The sequence below is a fragment of the Bufo bufo genome, chromosome 5, assembly GCF_905171765.1.
Source record: "Bufo bufo chromosome 5, aBufBuf1.1, whole genome shotgun sequence".
NCBI classification, from domain to species: Eukaryota; Metazoa; Chordata; class Amphibia; order Anura; family Bufonidae; genus Bufo; species Bufo bufo.
This window is the reverse complement of record NC_053393.1, coordinates 88632697-88654840: the sequence shown is the minus strand read 5'-3', so window position 1 is coordinate 88654840 and position 22144 is coordinate 88632697. Positions and strand designations below refer to the sequence as shown.

At 41.7% G+C, this 22144-nt stretch overlaps 1 protein-coding gene across 1 annotated transcript in view; it reads right to left on the bottom strand.

Annotated features, from left to right (window-relative positions):
* Positions 1–22144, bottom strand: part of CNGB3 (cyclic nucleotide gated channel subunit beta 3) — a 286679-nt gene that overhangs the window by 78502 nt on the left and 186033 nt on the right. The window contains exon 11 of the mRNA XM_040433859.1: positions 12440–12581. Within this exon, the coding sequence (XP_040289793.1) occupies positions 12440–12581 (142 nt within the window). The remainder of the gene's footprint in view (positions 1–12439; positions 12582–22144) is intronic.

Here is a 22144-nt window from a genome sequence, read left to right as displayed (position 1 = left end):
CAGACTGTCTTCCCACTGCTCCCCAGGTAGTCAGGGCAACCGACCGGCTCCAGGGTCTGATCTTTTCCCTCATAGATCCGAAATTTGTGGGTATAGCCTGTGGCCCTTTCACAGAGCTTATACAATTTGACCCCATACCGGGCACGCTTGCTTGGGATGTATTGTTTGAAGCCAAGGCGCCCGGTAAAATGTATTAGGGACTCGTCTACGCAGATGTTTTGCTCTGGGGTATACAAATCTGCAAATTTCAGGTTGAAATGGTCTATGAGGGGCCGAATTTTGTGGAGCCGGTCAAAAGCAGGGTGGCCTCTGGGACGGGAGGTGGTGTTGTCGCTAAAATGCAGAAAACGGAGGATGGTCTCAAATCGTGTCCTGGACATACAGAGAACATGGGCATGTGATGAATTGGGTGCGTTGACCAATATGACCGCAATTCATGCTTTTTTGTCAGGCCCATGTTGAGGAGAAGGCCCAGAAAAATTTTAAGTTCGGAAACTTGGACTGGTTTCCACCGGAAAGGCTGGGCATAATAGCTTCCCGGGTTTGCGGTTATAAATTGTGTGGCATACTGGTTGGTCTCTGCCACGACTAAGTCCAAGAGCTCCGCAGTCAAGAACAGCTCAAAAAATCCCAGGGCCGAACCGATTTGAGCCGTCTCAACCCGAACTCCAGACTGGGCGGTGAAAGGGGGAACTACTGGTGCGGCTGAAGTTGGTGACTGCCAATCAGGATTTGCCAGCACCTCAGGGACTCTAGGGGCTCTACGGGCCTGTCTGTGCGGTGGCTGCGACGGGGTAACTATTGCACGTGCCACCGTACCAGCTTCAACTGCCCTTCTGGTGCTCGCTACTTCACCAGGTTGTACGGCAGTGCTGGTACTAGGTCCAGGAAGGGCTGCGCTGCTGGTGTATGCCTCACCACGTGATCCGGCAGCGACAGCCCCACTCTGCTGCTCTTGAAGCGGATCCTGCGTAACCTGTGGTCTAGCGACATGGGGCCGGGTACGCCTGGTGCTGCCAGGGACCTCAACCTCCTCGTCCGAACTTTGGGTCAGAGAGCCACTGCTTTCTACAGGTTCATATTCTGACCCGCTAGATTCGTCAGATGAGGGTTCCCACTCCTCATCCGACTGGGTCAGAATCCTGTAGGCCTCTTCAGAAGAATACCCCCTGTTTAAAATTTTGGACTACTAAATTTAGGGGTATTCCCTGAGACTACCCAAGAAAAAAAGCAAGCCTGTCTTACAAAGGGGAGGCTAGCGAAGTACCGGAGGCTGCTGCGGTTGATAAAAAATATCAAAACTGATTTTTTTATCGCCGCAGTGCGTGTAAAATGAATGTGCAGTGATCAAAAAATATATATTTTTTGTCACTGCGGTGGGGCGGGCGTGGGTGAACGCACGTGTGGGCGACCGATCAGGCCTGATCGGGCAAACACTGCGTTTTGGGTGGAGGGCGAGCTAAGGTGACACTAATACTATTATAGATCTGACCGTGATCAGTTTTGATCACTTACAGATACTATAAAAGTACAAATGCTGATTAGCGATACGCTAAACAGCGAATAAAAGTGACTGCGGTGCGGTGGGGTGGGCGCTAACTGACGCTAACTACCTAACCAAGGGGCCTAAACTATCCCTAAAACCTAACAGCCAATACCAGTGAAAAAAAAAAAGTGAAAGTTTACACTGATCACTTTTTTTCCTTTCACTAGTGATTGACAGGGGCGATCAAAGGGGTGATCAAAGGGTTAATTGGGGTGCAGGTGGGTGATCTGGGGCTAAGGTGTAGTGTTTGGTGTACTCACAGTTCAGTCTGCTCCTGTGCTGGATCCAACCGACGAAAAGGACCAGCACAGGAGCAGACAAGCCATATAACAGATCATATTTACTAATATGATCTGTTATATGACTTTTGATTGGATTTTTTGAAAATCGCCAGCCTGCCAGCCAATGATCGTTGCTGGCAGGCTGGTGACGAAATACTTCTTTTAATTTTGCCGGCCCGCGATGCGCATGCGCGGGCCGGCTTTGAGCGAAATCTTGCGTCTCGCGAGATGACGCGTATATGCGTGACTCTGCGCAGCGCTGCCACCTCCGGAACGCGATCCTGCGTTAGGCGGTCCGGAGGTGGTTAATTATTGTGTCTTAAAGGCTATGTACACCTTTGGAGGCAAATATTTTTTTTGATGGCATTTTACTCATGTTGGGCTAAAACTATTTTTTTCAATTGGTCTTTATTAAAAATATTGAGCTGTTCTGTCACAAATGGTTAACTGTCTAGCTGTGTGAATGGTACTTTTTACTTTCACTTTGTGCCAGTCATCTAATAAAATTTATTTCTAATTTACTAATAGGTCATAAACACTTATTTAAGCCACATTCTTATGAGTAAGGGTATAATGTCAGCTCCCCAACTGACGGAAAAGAGAAAAAAATCCAGAGGCTGCTTTTAGAGCATCTAAGCTCTGTACAGAAAAAAGGGTTCCATATGTGTACCAATATAAAAAATGATTTTTAGCTCAAAATGAGTACAATGCAATAATAAAAAAAATTGCCCCCAAAGGTGTACATAGACTTTAATTCTTATAAGTGTAAATACATAAACTGTTCATTAATAAAGAAAAATCTGATACATCATACTAATCCTCATATTACATTCCATATATGTAAAATATCAGGCTCATTGCAGGGTCCCTGGTCAACTTTTTTGACGCAATACATAATTTTGTGCTGATGTGTGTTTTAATCTGAACCTTTAATAAATGCATTGTACTTCGTTATCTAGTACAGAACTCAATCTTCATGTCTGAAATGGATGTCTCATATTGATTTTTTTTAAATGGGAACTCAAGTGTCTACATACATCCAACTGGCAAAGGCAGAATTGTTTATGGGTAAGATTTTTTTTTTTTATTAAGCAATTTCTCCAAGGATGGACATGGACATAAATAATTATATCAACATTAATATGTTTAGCCTTTCAGGAAATGTCCTGGAGCTCTGTTATAAACAGCATTATTTTTGAAGCTATGGAGGCTTTGTCACAAGTCTTTTATACTATACTGTAGCTAGCCAAATCTCCCTTTTTGTGTGTGTGTCCCCCCTTATATACAGGTGATAAAAAAAGGACAGACATTTTTCATACACGCTTTCAGAATTACTAGATACAATGAAAATACATGTTTTCATATCTTACTTCTAAAATGACCAGGCACCATATCAAGACTATGGTTTCCTTTATTATTTTATTTGTGTAAACGGTATACGTAGTCTGTTTTCCAATAAACTTTATGTGAAGAGGGAAGAAAGGAAAACCATTCAATTGATTGTTTTCTATTCTGTTGGGTAAAAAGCTGCACCTAAATATTGGGACTTCAACACAATTCAAAAAATTTTGGCTCTGTACACCACCACCACCACAATGGATTTGAAATGAAACGAACAAGATGTGCTTTAACTGCAGACTGTCAGCTTTCATTTGAGGGTATTTACATCCAAATCAGGTGAACGGTGTAGGAATTACAACAGTTTGCATATGTGCCTCCCACTTGTTAAGGGACCAAAAGTAATTGGACAGAATAATAATCATAAATCAAACTTTCACTTTTTAATTCTTGGTTGCAAATCCTTTGCCGTCAATTACAGCCTGAAGTCTGGAACGCATAGAGATCACCAGATGCTGGGTTTCATCGGTGGTGATGCTCTGCCAGGCCTCTACTGCAACTGTCTTCAGTTCCAGCTTGTTCTTAGGGCATTTTCCCTTCAGTTTTGTCTTCAGCAAGTGAAATGCATGCTCAATCGGATTCAGGTCAGGTGATTGACTTGGGCATTGCATAACATTCCACTTCTTTCCCTTAAAAAACTCTTTGGTTGCTTTTGCAGTATGCTTTGGGTCATTGTCCATCTGCACTGTGAAGCGCCATCCAATGAGTTCTGAAGTATTTGGCTGAATATGAGCAGATAATATTTTCCGAAACACTTCAGAATTCATCCTGCTGCTTTTGTCAGCAGTCACATCTTCAATAAATACAAGAGAACCAGTTCCATTGGCAGCCATACATGCCCACGCCATGACACTACCACCACCATGCTTCACTGATGAGGTGGTATGATTAGGATCATGAGCAGTTCCTTTCCTTCTCCATACTCTTCTCTTCCCATCACTCTGGTACAAGTTGATCTTGGTCTCACCTGTCCATAGGATGTTGTTCCAGAACTGTGAAGGCTTTTTTAGATGTCGTTTGGCAAACTCTAATCTGGCCTTCCTGTTTTTGAGGCTCACCAATGGTTTACATCTTGTGGTGAACCCTCTGTATTCACTCTGGTGAAGTCTTCTCTTGATTATTAACTTTGACACACATGCACCTACCTCCTGGAGAGTGTTCTTGATCTGGCCAACTGTTGTGAAGTGTGTTTTCTTCACCAGGGAAATAATTATTCGGTCATCCACCACGGTTGTTTTCTGTGGTCTTCCGGGTCTTTTGGTGTTGCTGAGCTCACCGGTGCGTTCCTTCTTTTTAAGAATGTTCCAAACAGTTGTTTTGGCCACGCCTAATGTTTTTGCTATCTCTGATGGGTTTGTTTAGTTTTTTCAGCCTAATGATGGCTTGCTTCACTGATAGTGACAGCTCTTTGGATCTCATCTTGAGAGTTGACAGCAACAGATTCCAAATGCAAATAACACACTTGAAATGAACTCTGGACCTTTTTTCCTGCTCATTGTAATTGGGATAATGAGGGAATAACACACACCTGGCCATGGAACAGCCTAGAAGCCAATTGTCCCATTACTTTTGGTCCCTTAACAAGTGGGAGGCACATATGCAAACTGTTGTCATTCCTACACTGTTCACCTAATTTGGATGTAAATACCCTCAAATTAAAGCTGACAGTCTGCAGTTAAAATACATCTTGTTCATTTCATTTCAAATCCATTGTGGTGATGTATAGAGCCCAAAAAAATGGAATTGTGTCAATGTCCCAATATTTATGGACCTGGCTGTATATTGGGAATGGAGCACCCCAAAGTGGAATGAATAGGTTTTGGATACCCATTAACTCAATTAAATGGGAACAGACACCTGATCTCTTAGTCCTTAATCCAATACTACTAGTCTTAGACCCTTTTCACACAAATATGTACTGTTCATAGTCTCCATGCACAGTACACATTCTAGAGATGAGCGACTCTATTCTATCAATTCAGAATTTGACCCGTATTCGTCTGAATCAGATTTTTTTGTTATTCAGTAATGGTAGAATCACAGAGAGAGAATAAAAAGGTGAGCCACTGTACAACACAACTCTGGAGAAAGAAATGTGCAAATCGGTTCTCTTTTCAAAAGGAAAAGAAAACTTAGCATCTCATACCACCAGATGTAATGTAGCTAACACAAGCTCAATGTTAAGCCTTTTAAAATGGGCTTAAAGCATAACTTTGATAATAGCTAAACCATCATCTCATCTGCAAACAGCTCTTTTAGGGTGATTGCCCTATATCAGAACAGAGAGAATTAGCTTAGTTAGCTGATTCTCTAGAGAATAAAATAAATTAAAAAAATGGCGCAACATAGGGTGTTACCCCATATAGTCCATGGGACAATGCACAATGATATGTGCTCTCCTTGTGGGGTTGTGCTAGGAGCAAAGCATCCCTGTAGGTATAACTACAGTCAGACATCCAACCAGGGATCGTGCGGTTCCGGTAGATAAGAATCAGTAGGAAAAAGACAAAAATTGACTTCCCCCAGTAATGTCAAACAAGAAGGTCAAAGGCGGGTTCTTCTTGACTGATTTATTATAGTATAAAAGGCGACGCGTTTCAGGACTGGACTGATCCATTCCTCCTCATTGTTATACAGTAAAACAATGTAGCTAGCACTAAGTATTTATGCACACAAAACAGGAAGGAAGCACCTCAAAGGTCACAGGTGAAAAACAAAGAATGCAAAAGTGCTGAAATATATAAAAAATATATTAAAACTAAAAAGATACTATAACTTAGTATCTATGGTCCGGGTTTCGAACCAGTCGCTAATTTATGTTGTTTCTAACTGGTATTTTATAGTAACACTGTTCTTTATCTATTTTTTAACAGGTTATACACATATGGTATTCAGTACCCTCTGACCACGTATACGTTTTAGGTTATCTGGAAGGTGCACGTATGCCTGTGTTTTGGAAGGGGATACAGGAGTATGGACAAGCGCTTATTGTTGGAGATACCTGTAGTTATTTAGGGAGTTTTCTCTTCGGACATTTACTTAGGGGACTTTCTATTGTTATCATAACTGGTGATTTTTTAGCTGGCAATGAATTTTTAATTTTTATTTGTCTGTATAGAATCATGAGTACCTTTAAGAACAGTATGACGATTATGTGTTTTTATATTGTAATATATTAACTTTAGTCACTGAATGACACTTTATTTTGCACTTGCACTTTATCACTCTTTTTTTCTTTTTCTTGTTTTTTCACCATCACTTTTTTGTTCATTTACTATAGGAAGTGTTTAAACGATTTTTTTTAGGTTATTATCATCTAAATATCTCTTATTTTATATATTTATTGAGTTTGATCACATTCAATATGGAGGGCAAATATTCTGTACTTATCATGTATTCAGCACTTTTATTGCGCTTTCTATGCGTTATATGTATATTTATGTGTACAATATCACAGCCATACGGTTATGTGGCTATGCTGCTTAGTATGTTCGATCATATTTAGGATAATTAGTATGTATTTATCATGCACTCAGCACTTTAATTGCGCTTATTTACCGCCATATTTGCATTTATTATTTTATATTATTAATATAATCATATCGTCATGTGATTTTGCTGTTTGTCTTATGGATCCGTTGTAATATCGCCTAAACTCTGTTATGGAGTATTCTGCCTCCCCTTTCTACTGATAAATAGTTGAGGATAGTATTAGGTGCGGATGGTATGGCTTTTGGGTTGCCGTGGTGAGATGGTAGGCTTGTGGCATTGCCGGTCATCATGGTGAGATAGTAATCCTCACATTAGGAAATGGCGTGTGATCATGTGATCGCAATGTGATCTGCGATCTCGTTTTCTTTGCCTCGCGCGATTTGTGTCGACTCGCGCGACTTTCTCCGTAACCCGGCTCTAATGGGTCAAGTGACGGCTGATGTCATCTTCGCGTTATCTCGCGGGATGACGCGACCGTCGCTGATTCTCCCAGGCTCTGCCATGTTCCGCCCGGTGTACAACTATTGGTCCGCGCACAGGTGAAGTGCATTTAATCTCCATTACCTAGGGTATATGTAAGATGGTCAGCTATATACGCCCCTTGAAAAAGCGGAGCGAAACGCCCAGGCTCTGCCATGTGACGCCCGTTTTTTTCTGGGAAAGATATCCAAATTAACTTTCCTTCTAAAAGGAAAAGAAAGATAAGTCTCTGATGCCTCCAGCTGTAAGATATGCCAATTTGCATATATTTTTCCCAGAAACCCAGAGGAGAGTTGCCTAGCGTACAATACTCTTCACACATACTAGGTACTCTTCATAAGGAGAAAGAGTACCCCTCCCCAGACTCCAAGAAAGGTCTTTCAGATAGCTAAACCAATTTTTTTTCTGCTCAGCTAAAGGGCAAACACTCTGAAAGAGCTGTTTATATCTGGTAGAGTGATGTGCTCAATTTTCTTTTTATTTTGGAAGGAAAACGGATTAGCTCATGATTTGCTCCCTCTCAGAGGAGTGTTATGCTTTGGCTATCTTGCTATTACAGAGAATTAATTTGCTGATCTGTATCTAATGTTATCACGTTAGCTACAATCTAATGTTATCTAATAAAATCTGGTGAGGTGAGTATCTAAGCCTACCTTGTGCGATACAGTATACTGTACTGCAGATGGCATTTTTTACTGTGTGTGTGTATATATATATATATATATATATACACACACACACTGTATACAAACTAAGGATAAGAAAAGTTATTGGTCAGCCAACATATAATACTAATCTGGAAAATATCCAAACCTGTTTGCCTTTCAAAAGGAAAAGAAAACAGAGCATCTCACTCCACCGGATGTAAAGTGTGTAGTGTAATGCAGTGTGTGCAGATATATATTATACAACAGTGTACTGATATGTAAGGTATAAGGTACTATAGATGCAGTATGTACAGGTATATAGAATATACAGCAGTGTACTTATATGTGAGGTACAAGCCATAATTTATACCTCATACCTCACATATAAGTACACTGCTATATATACTGGCCAGGAATAGGTAGTGGTAAGGGCTATGAATGGGGCATGGGGGCCCAATTAAGATTTTGCTATGTGGCCCAGTGATTTCTATGTATGCCCCTGGTGATGAGTATTATAGGCTAGGCAATACTCCTCTGGGTTTCTGGTAAAAATATATGGAAATCAGCATATCAGCATCTGGTTGCATCAGGGAGGCTTAGCTTTCTTTTCCATTTGGAAAGAAAGCTAATTTTCATATCTCTCAGAGAAACCCACAGATAAGCTAATTAGCTTTCCTTCTAAAAAGAAAAGAAAATTTCAACAATTACAGCCCCTGCTGAATCTGCCAGCATCTGTGAAAACACTGATGCTGGCGGATTAACCCCCTGTACGCCACGGTTACGCTGACCGCGGCATACAGAGGGTTTGTGGCAGCTTGTACATCCCCATCGGGTCCCCATGCTGCGGTGACGGGGACCCGATGGTTGCCTTGAACAGGCATCGGGATTGCCAGCTACGGAAGCCCAGCAGATCTAGCCCCAGGGCTGGGTCTCCTAGGCAACTGTTAGCGTCTTACAATGTAAGATACTGACAGTTCTATACAGCACAATACAGCACAATACAAACCGTGATGAGCAGCAGGGGCAACATTCGAATTCGCAATGTGTCACGAATATTTGGGAGAATATTTGTCATATATTCGCGAATTCGAGAATTTGTGATCTCCAGTCATTATTTTCTTGATAGCGAAAATTGGTAATCGGAAAATTCGGGATCAACACTACTCCTAAAGTCAAAGATATTGCAGCATTCTCATTGGCCCACAAGCAAGAAGCAGTGAGGAATCATGAGTAGTGATGGAAAAAAAAAATCTAGAATATTCGCGATTACGAAGATATAGCACTATATTCTAGATAATTGCGAATTCTCAAAGTGCCAATATTCACGATAAAAATTTGCGATTAGAATGTTTGCGATCAACACTAAATACAAATGTATTGTGCTGTATTGAAACAGGGATCAGACCCTTAAATGTTGAAATCCCATAGTGGGACAAAAAATTAAGTGGAAAAAGAAGTTAAGTTAAAGTTTCAAGTAAAAAAAAGCGCCCTTTCCCAAAATAAAGTAAATAAAAAAATTTTTAGACATATTATGTATCGCCGCATCCGTATCTACCGGCTCTATAAAAACATCACATGACCTAACCCCTCAGGTGAACACCATAAAAAAAAAAAAAAAAGAACTGTGCTAAAAAAACATCACTAAAAGTGCAACACCAAGTGATCAAAAAGTCATATGCACCCCAAAATAGTACCAATCTAACCGTCACCTCATCCCACAAAAAATTTGCTGCGACCTAAGACAATTGCCCAAAAAAAAAACAACTCTCAGACTATGGAGACACTAAAACATGTGTTTTTTGTTTCAAAAATGCTTTAATTGTGTTAAATGTAAAAAAAAATATTAGCTATCGCGGCGTCCATAACAACCTGCTCTATAAAAATACCACATGACCTAAGCCCTCAGGACAACACCGTAAAAAATATAAAATGAAAACGATGTCAAAAAAGCATTTTTTTGTCACCTTACATCATAAAAAGTGTAATAGCAAGCAATAAAAAAGTCATACACACCCCAAAATAGTTTCCAATCAAACCGTCATCTCATCCCGCAAAAATGATACCCTACCTAAGACAATCACCCAAAAAATAAAAAAACTATGGCTCTCAGACTATGGAGCACTAAAACATGATTTTTTTGTTTCAAAAATGATATTATTGAGTAAAACTGAAATAAATAAATAAAAAGTATATATATTAGGTATTTCAACGTCCGTAAAGACCTGCTCTTTAAAAATATTACATGACCTAACCCCTCAGGTGAACACCGTAAAAAAAATAAGACAAAAACTGTGTCAAAAAAGCTATTTTTTGTCACCTTACATCACAAAAAGTGCAATAGCAAACGATAAAAAAGTCATAAGCACCCCAAAATTGTACCAATTAAACAGTCATCTTATCACGCAAAAAATTAGACCCTAAGGCCTTTTTCAGACGGGCGTCCTGAATCTTCTCCGGATGCGTCCCGGTGCATTGCGGGAAACCCGCGTGAGTGCGCACACAATTTCAGTCAGTTTTGACTGCGATTGCGTTGCGTTGTTCAGTTTTTATAGTGCGGGTGCAATGTGTTTTGCATGCGCGTGATAAAAAACTGAATGTAATAAAAGCAGGCTTCGTTCAGCTGTAGAACAAAAAAATGGCGCACCATAGGGTAATAACGTTTTAGATGGGTAATAAGTAGTATCTCCAAAAAATGGAGGCTCACCTGGTAGAGTTGTGCTAAATTAGGCACAACTCTAATGAAGACGTAAGTCAGGTTGGCATAAGCCCCTCACGGCGGATGGTATGCAGCCCGGGATGAGTGCTTCTGTTCAGGGACGCCTGGAATCCCTCAGAAAGCCAGTAGTTCAATAGAGAAAAGGAATATCCCACGGCGCAAGAACCACCCAGTGGTTGGAATAGAATGAGGGTTCTTTCTTATTAAGCAAGCGGTACAACGCGTTTCGGGGATATACCCCTTCTTCAGGTACAAATGACTTGCAAGTCATTTGTACCTGAAGAAGGGGTATATCATCGAAACGCGTTGTACCGCTTGCTTAATAAAAAAGAACCCTCATTCTATTCCAACCACTGGGTGGTTCTTGCGCCGTGGGATATTCCTTTTCTCTATTGAAAAAACTAAATGTGGTACCCAGACCCGAACTTCTTCACAGAAGTTCGGGTTTGGGTTCGGTGTTGTGCAGATGTTATTATTTTCCCTTTTAACATGAATGTTAACATAAATGTTGCTTGAGGATTATAGAACTGAATTTTTACAAAAAAAGTGTTAGGGGTTAGGGACACCTACCCTACATGGTAGTATGTTTACTTTGAAATAAATTTTTGAGGTGACAGACTACCTTTAAGCCTCCTCATTTATTAGACATAACAGAAAGCAGATAGAAAGGACATACTGCAAGTAAGTTTCCCCACAGATACAGTTGATCACCCCTCAGATACAGTTGATCACCGACAATCCCAACAGAAAACGGCCTTTGACCTTCTTAAATTCTCACAAAAAATGCAAAAAAAAATACTATAAAATAACAGACAGCCTCTTTTAGTCAGTGTGTCCCAAGTCTGCCCTCAAAAAAAAAAAGACCATACCCATAAAGGGGTTCTCCGGGAATGATTTAAAATGGCAAAGTCCAGCTCACATTCTAGGGCAGGTTGTTTGCACCCATTTTAAATAATTCCTTGAGAACCCCTGTAAGTTTATATATATGGTTTAATAATGTCAATAACTAGCACATATTTTTCTGTAGGAAATCCTGAAGACAAAGTAACATGATTTATAAGGCTCCAAATGCACTGTTTATTCTCCCTTACTTTGAAAACAATAAACAGATTTTGAAAAGAAAAAAAAGACATGGTCTATCCAGTCCAGCCTGTTATCCTGCAAAGTTGATCCAGAGAAAGGCAAAAAAAAAACATGAGGTGAAAGCCAAATTTCCTCATCTTAGGGTACTTTCACACTAGCGTTATTCTTTTCCGGCATTGAGTTCCATCCTAGGGGCTCAATACCGGAAGAACTGATCAGTTTTATCCCCATGCCTTCTGAATGGAGAGCAATCCGTTCAGGATGCATCATGATGTCTTCAGTTCAGTCTTTTTGGCTTTCCAGGCCGGAGAAAATACCGCAGCATGCTGCGGCTTTATCTCCATCCAAAAAGACTGAACTCTTGCCGGAATGCCGGATCCAGCATTAATTTACATTGAAGTTTTTAGTTCCGGATGCAGCATTAAGTGTTCCAGCAAAACGGATTCGGCTTTGCAAATTTTTTTTATACCGGATCCGTTTTTCCGGATGACACTGGAGAGACGGATCCGGCATTTTAATGCATTTGTCAGACGGATCCGCATGCAGAACTGCCTCCTGGGATCCTCTGCCGCAAGTGTGAAAGTACCACCGGGGAAAACAAATTCCTTTCAAGCAAATCCAAATAACTCTCTTGATCAATAACTGATCTCAAGAGGTTCCAGAGCTTCTTCGAGGCCAGGATTGGGCTGCACTGCTTCAAGCTAATTATTTTTACATGAATTAATTTCCATAGATTTCATATTCATCTGGACTTACATGTTGGCTACAATGCTAATAGTATTTATCTATTTTTTACCTGTCCAATCAAACTTGAAAAGACGAAGACCCCAGAAAAATAATTTAAGAGCTGGAAAAGTATTTCAAATAATGTTTGAGGTTCTGCAAGGCCACCTATTGTGATCAAAGTCCGTACTGCAAAGTAGTAACATCTCAGATACCTGTGGATAAACAAGCACACAGACATTTATTCCATTTTTTAGGTGTTTCCTCTAAAAGGATGCCAATAATAGAAGTATAAAGTAAATTCTGTAGTCTTTCAGAAAGTATATGTACTCTTCGTGTTGTGATTCATAAATCTTAGGACATCAGAATAATAAAGGTTAAATTAAATCAACTCCATGAGCTGGGGCATAGCTAAAGGCTCCTGGGTCCTGGTGCAAAAGTTCAGCTTGGACTCCCCTTTCCTCAGTACCTAGCCTTTGTGCTGCCTGAGGCAAAAATTGAAACGGCAAATTTTTGACGTAACCCCTTCCCTTCAGCCAGAGGTGTAACTTGACCAGCATGCACTTTCTATAATACCAGTGTCTTCTTATGTGGCACAAGGGTCTTTGGACCCTTCAGCAACTGCTACCTCTGCCCCCCCCCTTATGCCCCTGTCCATAAGAATTAAAAAAACTGCTTCAAATTGGTTTGTCTTCTGGGTCAGTGCTGATCACTGCAGCCTACTCCCCTCTATCTGATGAGCGTTTGTTAATTAGCCTGGGATTTGCTTGTTAACTAACCTGGGAGTAGTATTCATGTGCACATTTGCCCCACCTAATATGCGACCTTGATTAGGTGGTACATACACCCACCTAAAGAATTATTAGGAACACCATACTAATACGGTGTTGGACCCCCTTTTGACTTCAGAACTGCCTTAATTATACGTGGCATTGATTCAACAAGGTGCTGATAGCATTCTTTAGAAATGTTGGCCCATATTGATAGGATAGCATCTTGCAGTTGATGGAGATTTGAGGGATGCACATCCAGGGCACGAAGCGCCCGTTCCACCACATCCCAAAGATGCTCTATTGGGTTGAGATCTGGTGACTGTGGGGGCCATTTTAGTACAGTGAACTCATTGTCATGTTCAAGAAGCCAATTTGAAATGATTTGAGCTTTGTGACATGGTGCATTATCCTGCTGGAAGTAGCCAGATGGGTACATGGTGGTCATGAAGGGATGGACATGGTCAGAAACAATGCTCAGGTAGCCCGTGGCATTTTAACGATGCCCAATTGGCACTAAGGGGCCTAAAGTGTGCCCAGAAAACATCCCCCACACCATTACACCACCACCACCAGCCTGCACAGTGGTAACAAGGCATGATGGATACATGTTCTCATTCTGTTTACGCCAAAATTCCGACTCTACTCATCAGACCAGGCAACATTTTTCCAGTCTTCAACAGTCCAATTTTGGTGAGCTCGTGCAAATGCCTCTTTTTCCTATTTGTAGTGGAGATGAGTGGTACCCGGTGGGGTCTTCTGCTGTTGTAGCCCATCCGCCTCAAGGTTGTGCGTGTTGTGGCTTCACAAATGCTTTGCTGCATACCTCGGTTGTAACGAGTGGTTATTTCAGTCAACGTTGCTCTTCTATCAGCTTGAATCAGTCGGCCCATTCTCCTCTGACCTCTAGCATCAACAAGGCATTTTCGCCCACAGGACTGCCGCATACTGGATGTTTTTCCCTTTTCACACCATTCATTGTAAACCCTAGAAATGGTTGTGCGTGAAAATCCCAGTAACTGAGCAGATTGTGAAATACTCAGACCGGCCCGTCTGGCACCAACAACCATGCCACGCTCTAAATTGCTTAAATCTTTCCCATTCTGACATTCAGTTTGGAGTTCAGGAGATTGTCTTGACCAGGACCACACCCCTAAATGCATTGAAGCAACTGCCATGTGATTGGTTGACTAGATAATTGCATTAATGAGAACTAGAACAGGTGTTCCTAATAATTCTTTAGGTGAGTGTATAGCTGTGGGTGCTCCTCCTCTCATTGGTCGCTGGATGCAGATAGAGGCTACTAGGAGCAGCAGGGTCTGCTCTCCTGAACATAGATGCACAACTGCATAGGTAGGTATAGAGTAGGACCTACTTGACCTAAGACCGCTGGGTAGGTGGGCCAAGATGTATTTTGATCAAAATATATTGGCTAAGAGTCTCAGATTTTATCATTACAGTGAGGGCTTAGTCCATATATTATGTTTGCATCTACTGTTTTAGTGCATTATTTTCTGTGATTTTAACCTGGGACTTTCCAGGCATACAGAGGAGAATGGGGCTGCAGCGCTCAGTGCTGACAGTAAGTGTACTGTGTTAATGTGTACTTACTGTCAGTGCTGATCGCTACAGCCACAATCTCCTCTATCTTCCTGGCAAGTCCCTGTTAGTTATAAAGCGCTGGGCAGACAGAGCAGAATGGAGCGACAGCGATCAGCGCTGACACAGATGCACAAGGTACACTTACTGTCAGCACTAATCGCTGCAGACCTGTTCTCATTTATCTGCCTAGAGCTTACTAACTAAGCAGGGATGTGATAGACAGTTTGAGAGAGATGAGGCTGTCATCAATCAGCCCTAGCATAAAGGTATGTAGGCAGGAAGCTAGTTAAAATCATAGGTGTAAAGTTCATTTATAATTTTACCAGGTTTTCACATTCATGCTGTTTTTTTGTGAGTGTGGTCTTTTGCGTGTGAAGCGTATTGACTGCTAGTCGGCCACAGCTTGGACAGTAACCCAGTGGGGGGAGACTATTTAATCAGCTTGGCTTGCTTGTCTACACTCTAGCTATCTGGGACCTCTTAATGACCTCCCGTGGAAACTGGACAATGGAGACACTGTACACCTTCTTGGCTGCACATCTATTCTCTGGATGCTGGAGAGGCTCCCTGTGGTTCCCTGATTAATGAATGTAGTCTTCTCTGCTTGTAACTGCCTAAAATGCCCCCACTCAGGTATTTAAGGAAATTGGTTGTCTGGAGAGTTAGACGCTTACACATGGATCCCAGTTAAGAGAGGAGGTAACACTGAGGCCAACACCCCTGAGGGAGAATCATAAGGAGAAACATCTGGAACTTTGCTGCTTCTTGTGACCAGTATAGTTCTGCGGACTATATCCTCTTTGCTGTATATCTACTGGATTATACCCATGACCTCTTTTATTTCCTGTGGGGCAAAGGGTTGTTTGGACATTTTGTTTTAAGAACGATAAAAGTTGTTGAGGTTTTTCCCCTTTTGACAATAGGTCTTTAGTAAATTATATGATAGACATTTGTAGAGGTAAGGAGAGCAGAGGCAGGCTGAGAAGCTGTCTTCAGTACTTAGTAGAGTGCTCAAGACAGAATTTCCTTAGCAATGCTCAATTAGATGGTGTTAATGGGACATTTTACATGCAGTTTTAAATAAAGTGCATTACAAAAACACTTAAAATCCCTGCGCCAGTACATTCTGAAATTTATACTTACACTTTTATAATGCAAGTAATATCATTTTGAAAACTGTCTATAAATATATCCATCAGCCAAAAAGAGAAGCCAAATAATGACGCTATCATACATGTACGTGCAGTTACCGTATATGTTTACAAAGCTAAATGTGTGATTTGCTTTGGGACTGCATTGTTTGTGCAAGGTGATAAACACTCTGAGCTAAGATAATATACCATAATATATTTACTTGCAGTTCTATATAAAAGCAGACATTTCTTTATTGGGCTAGTAAGTGTTATTAGAAATATTTCCCTTTAAATTTTTTTTTTTTGTTGTAATTTGAGGTTTTTAATTTCAAGCCTTAGTGGCTTGCTCATCTTATGCGGAAATGGAAATTTGCCCCCTTTAGCATTCAAGACTGTTGATTTGCCTTTATAGAGTTTGTATATAAAGCTGCAGTTAGAAATATGGAAATAACAAGAGAGAAAGCTATGCGAAACGGAGCAGCATATGTGAAAAGTGTGCAAAATGATTGACAAAGCATAACAGTCCTGTAATAACAGACAAGAGCTGTTCAGCATTGACAGCACAGAACGCTTGCATTTTATTCACAAAATGGAGCTAAGCTAACAACGCTTTGGGCAATAGTATGGCAGGTTGCTCTGCAACACATCGATACTCATTCCAGAGCCTCTGGCACTGAATTAAACAAATACTATTATAGACTGGCATGCTAATGTGTAAACAGCTAGAGCAGAATGTAACAGACTGAGCATAAATGATGAGTGAGACAGAGGCTAGATCTCGGTCTAAGGTGTGTGCGACCTCTTAAATTTTACCAGATTAGCTGAGAAGAATGTTAAGAAGGAAGCTAGGGCCATTTATCATGTTTTATGTTACTATTGTGGAGTGAAAAAGTCGCAAATTATAGTGTAAGTCACATTTGTGGCATGAGTTACAACTTTTTACTTCTCTTGACACTTTTCAGAAGTGGTAAGAAAAGGGCTCGGGGCTTAGCGGGAGGCCTCTTAATAAATGCGCCCCATTCTGAGCCGATCGACTTTATACTAAGAATGGTCTTTGTAATCAGTGTTGGGCGCGAATATTCTAATAGCGAATATTAATCGTGAATATCGGCACTTTGAGAATTCGCAAATATTTAGAATATAGTGATATACAGTCAGGTCCATAAATATTGGGACATCGACACAATTCTAACATTTTTGGCTCTATACACCACCACAATGGATTTGAATCAGGTGAACGGTGTAGGAATTACAACAGTTTGCATATGTGCCTCCCACTTGTTAAGGGATCAAAAGTAATGGGACATAATAATAATAATAATAATCATAGATCAAACTTTCAATTTTTAATACTTGGTTGCAAATCCTTTGCAGTCAATTACAGCCTGAAGTCTGGAACGCATAGACATCACCAGACGCTGGGTTTCATCCCTGGTGATGCTCTGCCAGACCTCTACTGCAACTGTCTTCAGTTCCTGCTTGTTCTTGGGGCATTTTCCCTTCAGTTTTGTATTCAGCAAGTGAAATGCATGCTCAATCGGATTCAGGTCAGGTGATTGACTTGGCCATTGCATAACATTCCACTTCTTTTCCTTAAAAAACTCTTTGGTTGCTTTTGCTGTATGCTTTGGGTCATTGTCCATCTGCACTGTGAAGCGCCGTCCAATGAGTTCTGAAGCATTTAGCTGAATATGAGCAGATAATATTGGCCGAAACACTTCAGAATTCATCCTGCTGCTTTTATCAGCAGTCACATCATCAATAAATACAAGAGAACCAGTTCCATTGGCAGCCATACATGCCCACGCCATGACACCACCACCACCATGCTTTACTGATGACTGAGGTGGTATACTTAGGATCATGAGCAGTTCCTTTCCTTCTCCATACTCTTCTCTTCCCATCACTCTGGTACAAGTTGATCTTGGTCTCACCTGTCCATAGGATGTTGTTCCAGAACTGTGAAGGCTTATTTAGATGTCATTTGGCAAACTCTAATCTGGCCTTCCTGTTTTTGAGGCTCACCAATGGTTTACATCTTGTGGTGAACCCTCTGTATTCTCTCTGGTGAAGTCTTCTCTTGATTGTTGACTTTGACACACATACACCTACCTCCTGGAAGATCTGGCCAACTGCTGTAAATGGTGTTTTCTTCACCAGGGAAAGAATTCTTCGGTCATCCACCACAGTTGTTTTCCGTGGTCTTCTGGGTCTTTTGGTGTTGCTGAGCTCACCGGTGCGTTCCTTCTTTTTAAGAATGTTCCAAACAGTTGTTTTGGCCACACCTAATGTTTTTGCTATCTCTCTGATGGGTTTGTTATGTTTTTTCAGCCTAATAATGGCTTGCTTCACTGATAGTGACAGCTCTTTGGATCTCATCTTGAGAGTTCACAGCAACAGATTCCAAATGCAAATAGCACACTTGAAATGAACTCTGGACCTTTTATCTGCTCATTGTCATTGGGATAATGAGGGAATAACACACACCTGGCCATGGAACAGCTGGGAAGCCAATTGTCCCATTACTTTTGGCCCCTTAACAAGTGGGAGGCACATATGCAAACTGTTGTAATTCCTACACCGTTCGCCTGATTTGGATGTAAATACCCTCAAATTAAAGCTGACAGTCTGCAGTTAAAGTACATCTTGTTCATTTCATTTCAAATCCATTGTGGTGGTGTATAGAGTCAAAAATGTTAGAATTGTGTCGATGTCCCAATATTTATGGACCTGACTGTATATTCGTAATTTTGAATTTTCTAGATTTTTTTCATCAGTAACCTCCCTTCTTGCTTGTGGGCCAATGAGAAAGCTGCAATGTCTTTGTCTGAACTTAGCAACATCCCTAGCAATCAATAGGAAAGTTGCCTACCCCTTACTATATAAGAACCTCCCCAGCAGCCCTTGTATGCAGTATTTTGCAGATCTGAGAGAGACAGCAGTGTTATTGCTGTGATCTCTGCTTTCCTGTGTCATTACATTAGATAGTTAGTTACTTAGTTTATATATATATAATACAGATAGTTAGTGGGAGATAGTCAGTGTAAGTTAGATAGTGATATAGTGTAGCTGATAGGTTCCACTGTCCATACATACATAGTGCTGTGATGTCACAAGCAGTGATGGTCAGTTCGCAGTGTTCGCCAGCGAAAACATGCGGGCTGCCATTTTTAGTAAGGTAGACTCATCCCGTCCGGCGATGCACAGGTAAGCCCTTACCTGTGCTTGTGCCCGGAGCCGGTCTGAAATCAAATGCGGTCACCGGGAGCAGGCAGTTCCGAGAACAGCCCGATGAAGGCCCCCGGCGGCTGTTCTCACCAATCACTAATAAGTAGTCAGACCTGTCAAAATGAGAAGTTGCATGTATTGCGCCAAAATATTTGCATCATTAGTGCCAATTTCGCAAATATATTGGAGCACTCTATCTGCATATAAAGCTATTGTAATGTTCTGCTGTGCCAACCATTTTCTCCAGTCTCAGGAAACATCTAGCAGCTTGAAAAATGTAGCTATAATGACCCACGCCTGTATTTTGCGCGCATTACGCGAATATTACATTGCCGATCTTTCGCGATCAAGAAAATAATCTCAAATTCGCTCATCACTATTTGTAATGTCTTACTATATGTGCCCTTGTATGTTTTTAGGAATAAACTAAACATTGTTCACTTTTCAACAAAATAATTTGTATAACTGGGTCATTGTCATTGAAGTACTTGCAACCAAGGCAGATAACGTGACTGCTATGGGTTCAGGGGAGGAGGGTCCAGCAAGAACTTGTATTAACACCTATACACTGACCTCCCCCTAGTGGTGGCTCAAGCCAGCTAACTTTATAATGGAAGAGAAGCGGGAAATTTGCAATGTATTTTGCCAGTTTTCTGGTGTAAATACAGATGAACACCATATATTTGAAGGACCTGTTCCACTTTTTTTCGACATAAAAGTCATATAAAGTGGGTGAGGCCAAAGGCAACTTTTTTATTACAATTTGTATTTAATTAAAAATTCTTCCACTTGATAAAAAAAACACATTACTTTGTCAGGAATCAGGGGCATTGCGCATGGTGTGCATGGCCTGGGAGTGACTGACGCACATACACGTGGAGACTACAGAAGGTGCTAAGTTTTTCCATGGGACCCTATGAGATCTGTGTGCCCCCCTTGTTATTGTTCATAAAAAAACCTCATCATCAAAGTAATGTGGAGGGGTCAAATAACAGTGAACAATATAAAATATGTAAGAGGGACAAAAATAAATAAAAAAAGAGAACCCGTCACATTAAAAATATTTGGGGAGATTTATCAAACTGGTGTAAAGTAGAACTGGCTTAGTTGCCCATATCAACCAATCAGATTCCACCTTTCATTTTTCATAGCTCTGAAAGGTGGAATCTGATTGGTTGCTATAGGCAACTAAGCGAGTCCTACTTTACACCAGTTTGATAAATCTCCCCTAATGTCCTTTCTGAAGATAGCATGTTACAGAGCAGGATGAGCTGAACAAACTTATATACCATATACACTAATCTGACATAACATTAACCCCTAAAACATAAGAAAACTATGCAAATTGGGTAGGTATCGGCCCAGGGCCGGCGTCAGCACCCGGCATACCCGGAGGGAGCACTGCTCTGCTCCCAGACCATTCCCTGCAGTCCTTTCACTTAGGCAGCTTCAGACTGGAGCAAGGGGGCATCCTCTGGTGGGCCCTCTGATAGTCACATGAGGCCGGCTGCTGCTGACCTCCTTACAAGCTCCTGTGCTGCAGGGCTTCAGACACGCCCCCTCTTCACTCCAGCAGAGAAGACATGTTGCTTCACCAGCTTCAGACATGCCCCCTCTACACAGGATGTGCTGCCTGAGGGGGAGAGAGACCCTAGCGCTGGAGCAGAAGTGTGAAGACAGTCTGTGAGTGAGTTTGTACTGTGACTGTCTCTTCTCTGTGGGACAGTAGGGGGTGGGGGTCAGGGAACTCTTTAAGCTGCTGCTGGATGCTGTAGTAGACCGCAGCTTCAATGCTATTTAGTTGTTTTACTGCCTCATTAAGCAGTTTGCCTCCATGACACCTGCTCCTGCCCCCCATATCCTGCCCTATCTCATCCTTTTGGAGGCCCTGCTGTCTCCTTTCCACCCTCATGTATCCAGAGATCCTGTTCCACCCTCCTATCTCCTGTTGCTGCCCTGCACAGACCTCCTGCCACTTCTTATATAAATCACCCTCAGAGCCCTTTCCACCTACTTGCTGTATTCACCCCTCTTGTCCATACAGGGCCCCAGGCCCCTGTCTCACTCCTCTGCCCCTCATTATGGTGGTGTCTAAACTGCATTCACCATAAGGACCTTCTAACATCACAGGGTCACGTGACTGTGCCCCCCACCCCGTACTGTGCCTCCTTATACCCTGCATTGTGCCCTCTTACCATACCCTGTACAGTGCCTCTAGTTATTCCCTGTCCTGTGCCCTCTTATAGCCTTTTATCCGGTCACTATATAATGGTGCTATCCAGTTACTGCATAGCAGTATTATCCAGTTACTGTATGGCAGTTTTATCCGGTCATTGTATGATGGTGGTATCCGGTCACTGTACGGCGATGGTATCCAGTTACTGTATGGTGGTGTTATCCCCTTCCCTGCCCACACCACCTTTTTTAGACCTGGCATGAGTGGGGAAAAGTTGCAGATTGCTGTGTTAAGGACCTTTGCGTCACAATCTGTGTCAGAAATACGCCTAATATAAGTGTATTTCTGTTTAATAAATGACCCCCTAATTGTATTATTATTCCAGGGCAGGGCTAATATCTTTATAGTATATAGATTCTAGTATATTATACTGTGCCCTGTATTTCCCAATAGATAAATGATCCTTGGGAAACACAGTAGTCACCCCTGACCACCAGGCACAGGTTGTGCGCTCTGTCAGTTTTGACACGGTGAGGGGAATGGTCTGGAAAAACAGGTATTTTCCTCCCAGCGTGTACTGCTGGGCTGATTTGCAGTCAGGTGGGGTCAAATACCGGACTGGATTTGAATTGCCGGTCCGTGTTTTTGGCAGCACCTGGCTGTCCTTAAATAGGCAGCTGGGCTCAGCAGCAGGATCTCTGTGTTGGGATCTGAGGCTTGGTGCCAGGTTGGAGGGCTGAGACCCATGGGCCAAGGAAACAGGCCCCCTAAAGCCTGCCATGGACTGCTGGAGGCAGAACTGACATCAAGGTGACTTGTCTTATATGAGCTTTCCAATTTGTGCAAAGTAACACCAAGATGTACTTTCC